Source organism: the organism of the source record quoted next, unplaced genomic scaffold (assembly GCF_019419815.1).
Source record: "Pyrus x bretschneideri cultivar Hongxiangsu unplaced genomic scaffold, Pyrus_bretschneideri_v1 Contig8, whole genome shotgun sequence".
NCBI lineage: Eukaryota > Viridiplantae > Streptophyta > Magnoliopsida > Rosales > Rosaceae > Pyrus > Pyrus x bretschneideri.
The window spans coordinates 6,249,249-6,256,394 of NW_025999820.1; the positions used below are offsets into that span (position 1 = coordinate 6,249,249).

Sequence of the window (7,146 nt, forward strand, 5' to 3'; positions counted from 1 at the left end):
GGTTGATTGGAGGGAGGGAGGGGAGTGGAAATAGTGGAAATTGGAGGGTCAGTGGGTAGCGTTTGGGGAGAAGGAAGATGTAATGGGAAAGTGAATAGGGTGGAGAAGCGCAGAAAAATACAGCGAGCTGGTATTTTGGATTGGAATCTTTTTTGTTTTTTATTTATACTTTTTAGTCTTTCTATTAAAACGCCGTAATTATTTAAGGATTATTTTTTGTTACGTCCCTAAAACTTCATTGTGATTCACCCCATCTCTCCCTCACTTCCCTCCCCTAACCCGCATGCCGGTGTACCTTGCATTTTATCTATGTGTTACTGTTTGTATATATTTGCAGGGGTTGGTAAAGAAGATTGAAATTCGGTGACTATTTCTTGTTCAGCGGTTTCAATGACGAAATATGGTTGTGGAGTGCTTTTGGTTGCGGTTTATTTTTTGTGCTGCGAAGTTTTAGTCGAATTGATGAATTTGCCTTGGTGGCTGCTGGCAATACTTTCATCATGGTGGCTGCGGTGACAGGCGCTACTTTGTCCACTTGGAGAATAGGAATTAGGGTTTTAGTTGATATTTATCTACTTATTGGGCTGGATTTTTGTGTATTTCCTAATGTGTTTTGAGTTATTTTGCCTTCCTTTGAGTTGGCTTGTAATCTCTTTTCGAATTAATGAATGTTACTTCTTGACCAAAAACAATAATAAGAGCACTCTTGTCCCTAATCAAAACCTTAAGATAAGTTCATCTATCATTAGATTAATCCAAAGGCTCCTATTGAAGAGGACCTCATAGGTCTTCAAAATAAGGACTTAGGTGAGCATATTGATTTTCATCAAAGTTGGTCCACTTTCCTTAGTGTGATCAACCTTGATCAAAATCAAGGTAGTGCTCCTAGAGGTATAAAGTTTTTATCTCAATAAGTGAATACATCAACCCTAGGATTAAAGATCTTCAAGGAAGTTTGTAAAATTTTTGTTTTTCACCCCCACAAAATCCAACACTTATTCAATGGCAGAACCACTCTTTAGATTATAACTCTAAAAATTTGCTCTTGCGTCAAAGGAAAGTGTGTTACGCAGCAATTTTACGGTATACTCTGATATAACACGTGTATTTGTTTTTTATTTTAAAAAAAAAATTAACATAATCCATATAAGTATGACATATTAATCATGTTACTCATTCATATTACAATACGTGACAAATGTTCCAGTGACACAAAAGATTATTGTGTGTAAGCAAATTTTTCAATTTGTGTGGCCGCATAACAATACTCGTATTAGTCATGTAATCATTATTGTTAAAATGAAGAGAAAGTTTGAAAATATTACAATAGTTCAAAAGATAAGGAGTTTCAAATCAAGACGTATGTGTAGAAACTCAATCCTAACCACTAAAATATTGTAAACACGTGCAAGTAAGCAGTCATTGTTGATTAATGTTCTTTCTTTGGATATCATAGGACTGCATCTCCAATAAATAATGTTAAAAGTCTCTAATTAGTCAAATTTTACGGAATTTATTGTCAAAATTTTGAAAACAACATGCCAAAAAGTTTGAAATTTGGAAACCATAAAACTACTAATTATTTTTTACATATAATTAACAACTTTTGTATCATGTTCAACTTCAACCTTTGTAGTTCTAACCAACCAACCCTACCCCACCTCATCACCTAAACATATGCGTAATCTTCTATTACACCAAACAAAAAGTCGAATTAATTATGTTTAATTAGATACATGTTTGCTAGATTCGTGGTTAAATGCAATGGTTCTACAGCAGTGCGGCTTCAATTCGTGACTGTAATGATCATGGATTTATTTCGGGTTTTACTTGTTTTGTGTTCTGTTGGCTCGAATATTGTTCATGCTAGGTTTTGTTGTTGTAGTTTTTTTAGCTGTTTGTGTAAGTCTTAGCTGCTTTAGGTGAGCTTTTTGAGGATGTTACATTTGCAGTTATGTTAAAATTCGTCTCATTTACACGTCTTGACGTACGATTAAAGTTATTTTCAATGATTTTTCTTTGAATTAAAAAAAAAATTGTAATAACATGTTCGCTTGGAAGTGTTTTTAAAATGATTGAAAACACTTTTGATGAAAATATTTTTAAAACCAATCCTTAATAAAAATTCAAGTGGATCATGGAAAAAATTAGAAAGTAAAACACAAGAACGGTTACAAAGTCATCCTACCCATCCTGCAGATTTTTAAGTAGTTATCTTTTAAGTTAAGCGTGGTTAAACTGACAACTTTGTAATCGGAACACTTCAAACTTTGGGGATTTTGTGAATTTGATTCGTATGTGTAAAAATAGTGCACTTTGAGTTTGATTCATATGCATGCCTATCACAAAAAGTCCAATATACAGTAATTACTATATATATTCATCCACTTGTACTCATCTTTAACTCTCTTATAAATCTGATATTCCCCAAAACGATGAAGAATTAAGTTCAAAAGAGAGAATTCTTAATTGCATGCAAGAGTCAGGACACAGAGAGGTTCCTCACACCTAAAATATGCATCTTTACATTATTGAACACTACTAAATACAACAACAACAAAACTTTATTCTATTAAACGAGGTTGACTGTATGAATTCTAGAACATCATTGTGCTCCGTTTTGCACCACGTCTTTCGTTAGCTCCAAGTACTCCGGGTCTTTTCTTAGAGTCTCTTTCCAAGTCTTCCTCTACCTCTTTTTCCATAAACCTTTGTCTCATAATCGCATCTTCTAATAAGAGCATTTGTAGGTTTTCGGTTTATATGTCCAAACCACTTTAACCAATTTTCTCTAATCTTATATTTGATTGCAGCCACTCTTACCTTGGGTATTATCGTTCTTAATTATGTCATTTTTCGTGTGCTCACACATCCAGCGAAACATTCTCATCTCCGCTACACTTATTCTTTCTACGTGTTGCTACTTGACCGCATAACATTTTGTGCCATAAAGCATTGCTAGCCTTATTATCGTCCTATAAAATTTTCCCTTGAGCTTCAGTGGCCTACGGCAGTTGAGACAACACACCCAATGCACTCTTCCACTTCATTCATCGAGCTTGTATTCTATGGTTGAGATCTCCGTCCAATTCTCCATTCTTTTGCAAGAAGTATCTAAGATAACCAAAGCGCTCCCTTTTTGGTACTTCCTAAATTTCAATCCTCTTATCTCATTTGGATCCCATCCCAATGAACTTGCACTATATATACTTTGTCTTTGATCTACTCAGCTTCCCCGCCAAAGATACATATGCTCATATGTATTTTCACGAATAATGAGAAGACTTTTGGTGATGATGCACAGTTTAACACGTTTAATTCGTCTTCTTTTTACCAAGGGGAAGCATACCCCAGAATCAAAGAAGGTGTGCTGTCTCAATCATCATTATAAAGTAGACAGAAAAAAATAAGTTGGTTAAGTTTCTCCAAGCCATCTCTAAATACTTTGCTTGGTGCTTCCATGTTTTCCATGTACAAAATATTTAGCGCAAAAAAGGTTCCTTCATAATTTGTTAACATTTTCCCTAATTCTATCTCCTAATTCGTTGGCTTTCAAAAGTAGTCAGTAAAATACGAAAGTTGAATCGTTTATGTGAAAACATGTTAATAACTCTAATTTGACTAGTACACCCCCCTAAATTGAGCCAAATAGAGTACAAGGTTGTTGAAGCTTGACTTGAATATATTTACTGTGCTCAACCTTGTTTGCAGAAACTTGACTAGCTCGGCTCACATGTGGGACAAGTAAAATTCGAGCTTTAAACTTGAATATAGTATTATAATTTATTCATTTGAATGGAGGAAAATTTGAGCTTAAAACTCAATCAAGCTTAATATTTCTTGTTACTTCTCATAAGTGCTTATCCTCAACCAAATAAAAGAAATTACTTTTATTCAGGTCTTAAGTTTGATTTTTTTTCTCTCAAAGTTACTTGTAAAAAAAAAAATGATAGAAGTTAAACAACAAATACACTAAATTGATTAACTACGCAAAGAAACTTTTCCCAAGCATATGTATGTAATTTGTGGTGAATATTTGGCATTCCACATGCCTAAAAGCTTTAGGTTTACAAATTACATGATTCAAAATCCACCGTAACTTAGGCATGAACAATATTTGGATCAAGAAAATGGGAGAAGCATGCATGCATGCATAAAATCCCATATATTAATCACACAACAACAATCAGATATTATATCAATCAAACCCTAAAATCTTCTTGAACCCATTTCCCCTCCACGAGAAGCAAAGCTAGGCGCCGAGCTCAACATCGGCACACAATTCCCATCGGACGTGTAGTGCTGGTGCTTCTGGTTTGGCACCATAGGCAGCGCTTGTTCCGAAACCCTCCACATCTTCACCGACTTATCCAAGCTTCCACTATACACGATCCACCTCTTCTCCCCGGACGTCGACTGATCGTGATCTCTCTCCACAGCCAAGCACTTCACCGGCCCCGTATGCCCCGACAGCACCGACAGGCAAATGTGGTCCCCGTCAGGGCCTAATCTCCACACGCAAATCCCCATATCGGCGGAGCCACTGAATACTAAGCAACCGGCCGTGGCCAAGCACAGAACCGCAAGTTTGTGGCCTCTCAAAACACCGCCGTGTTGGAGGTTCTTCTCCCGTTCCCAAAAGTTGACTAGCCCGTCGGACGAGCCACAATATATGATCGAGGCGTCTGTGTTCACAGCTAGGGATGTGATTGCGTATTTCTGCTTTAAGAGCGTTTGTGAGAAGAAGTGCTTAGTACCTTTTCCTTGTAGCTCTTTCCGCCAAATCTTAACCGTTCCATCTGCGGAAGCGGTGAAGACCAACCCATCAAATCCAACAACCAATGCATTCACGGCGTCGTCATGAGCGTTGATCGACTCCAAGCACTTGAAATCGGAAACCCTCCATACCTTAAACGTTTTATCCCACGACGCAGAGTAAAGCAACGTTTGATCTTCGCTCAAGCTCAAGCATGAGATGGAGTCAAAATGCTTGATCCATAGGACTTTGCTCTTGCCTCTCACTTCAACGTAATTACTCGGCTTCATGGAACACTTAATGTAATTCTTCAACGTCGGTAAAGTTCCTATGCGCTTGTGGTTTGCGTTCTTGGAGGACACCTTCCAAACCCTAATTTTCCCGTCTTGATGACCGGTGAAGATCTTCTCCCTCGCTATGATTATCGCTTTAACCAACCCACTGTTCGATTTGAACCCCGAATACTCTTTGTGCTGCTTCCAAATCCGAATGTTCTTGCTATCCGACCCCGTGTACAACAAGTCTCCAGAGGCGGCCAGTGAGTATATGTGACCTTCCTCGCGCACCAACGCGCCTATGAGGACGTTGGGGGAGAAGTTATCGTTAGCCGTATCTGAAGCATTATTATTATCGTCGTTGTTGATATTGTTGTTCATATGAGAAGACCATGGCGACTTATTCAGAGGAGACAAAGCGGCCTCCTCCGCCACCATCGAGTCTGGCTCGTAGCTTGGGGGATCGAATCGAATCGAAAAACCCGAGTTGTCGTGGTCCGGGAAGTTCTTTAACCCGTCGAACTTTTGGCCACGAATGCTGTTCTCTTCGGAGAATATGTGGTTGTCTCTGGACGAGCTTTTGATGGATTACATATAATCGTGAACAAATGAAAGGAATAAAAGAGGGAAAACCAGGTGTTTTTTTTTTTTGGAAGAACCAGGTGTTAAGGAGGCCGCAGGCTTTGAAAAGCAGCAACTGCAGGCTGGGAATTTTCCATTTTTTTTAAATTTTTTTTAAATTTTTTTTATAACTTTTTAGTAAAAAATACAATAAAATTAGATTTTCCCTTGGCAGCCATTGTGAAAGATGGGCTGGCCAATCATGTAGCGCCACGTTGGATATACCCAACACAACGGAGATAAAGGTAAAGCTGCAGGTTGGATTGTGACTTGGTCAATGGACCAAAATTGGTCGGCAGGCTTCGTGCTTGGATAATGATTGTGGTAAAGAGATGGATAAAATAGGAAACACAAGAGACTTGATCAAATTATTACCCAAATTTTATGTATTCTCTTATCTTATGTTATTATGTAAGCATTAATTACTATTATCTTGTGTTATTATGTGTGTTTCTGGCTTCAATTAGCTAAGTGTCCAATAAAATCATGAGAAGGTAAAAACAAGAGACTTAATCAAATAAAATGAAGAATCTCATTGATCAGAAATACCATTGTATGATTACATAAACAAAACCTACGCTCGGAGGACAAAATTTTGCCTCACCTTCTGATGAACTTGTAAAAGATAACGCTTCTTCGGCAAACAGACAACAAAACCACAACTAAAGCCAAAAAGAACACAACAGTAAACAAACTCTTTAGAGGTACAATTCCTCAACCGCAAGACACCTAACCAACATGAAAGATAAACTCACAAGGCAACTCTACTGGTCAAACTCAACACTGTCAAGACACACAAAATAGACATCATACCATCACTTGAAGACCTCGCAATGAAAAACGACAGAAAAAAATGGCTATGAATCCCTCAAACCACTGCTATGACCCCTTGAAGGAAATACCACACCACCATCTGATGATCTTGCATCGTTGAAAACAAATCTTGTTATGAGTCCCCTTCAACAAATGTCGAGTTTCCTCATAATCCTTCCTAAGCGCACAAACAACAAAATGACCAACTCATATTTCAACAACAATTGTCACTTTAAAATTCAAGTTGAGCAGTTTGTTATAACTGCTTAAAAAGCTCTCTTCCTAAAAAGGAGAGAGTGACCACAACCTCAACCATAAAGGCACTTCTTGATAAAGTGAGAGTGTGACAACTACTAGAAACATGAAAAGAAAGAGAAAGAAGGATAGCCTCCGACCCCATGGTTGGGCTTGGCGGCGGTAAATTTTTTTCTTTGATATCTCTCTAAAAAACAAGAGTATTGATTTTTGTATAAGATAAAACTTCCATTTCCCTCTTGAGGATGAGCTCATTCCCTCACTTGCAAATCACATATATTCACACTAAATTTTGTACAATCGTAACTCTCAATTTCTTAATTATCATTTGAAGATCATTTGATATATTGGATGACTAAACGATTTCCTATTCGAGTGATTTTTTTGTAAAGTTGATCTTCAAATGAAGATTACGAGATTTAAAGT

General features: G+C 37.4%; 1 protein-coding gene across 1 annotated transcript; it reads right to left on the reverse strand.

The window, feature by feature from the left end:
- Positions 1-3,981: 3,981 nt before the first annotated feature.
- On the reverse strand, positions 3,982-5,957 carry LOC103957475 (protein JINGUBANG). Its single transcript, XM_009369639.3, has one exon. It carries the CDS (start codon positions 5,467-5,469, stop codon positions 4,210-4,212), a length of 1,260 nt encoding a protein of 419 aa, XP_009367914.2. The 5' UTR covers positions 5,470-5,957; the 3' UTR covers positions 3,982-4,209.
- Between the last annotated feature and the right edge of the window lie 1,189 nt (positions 5,958-7,146).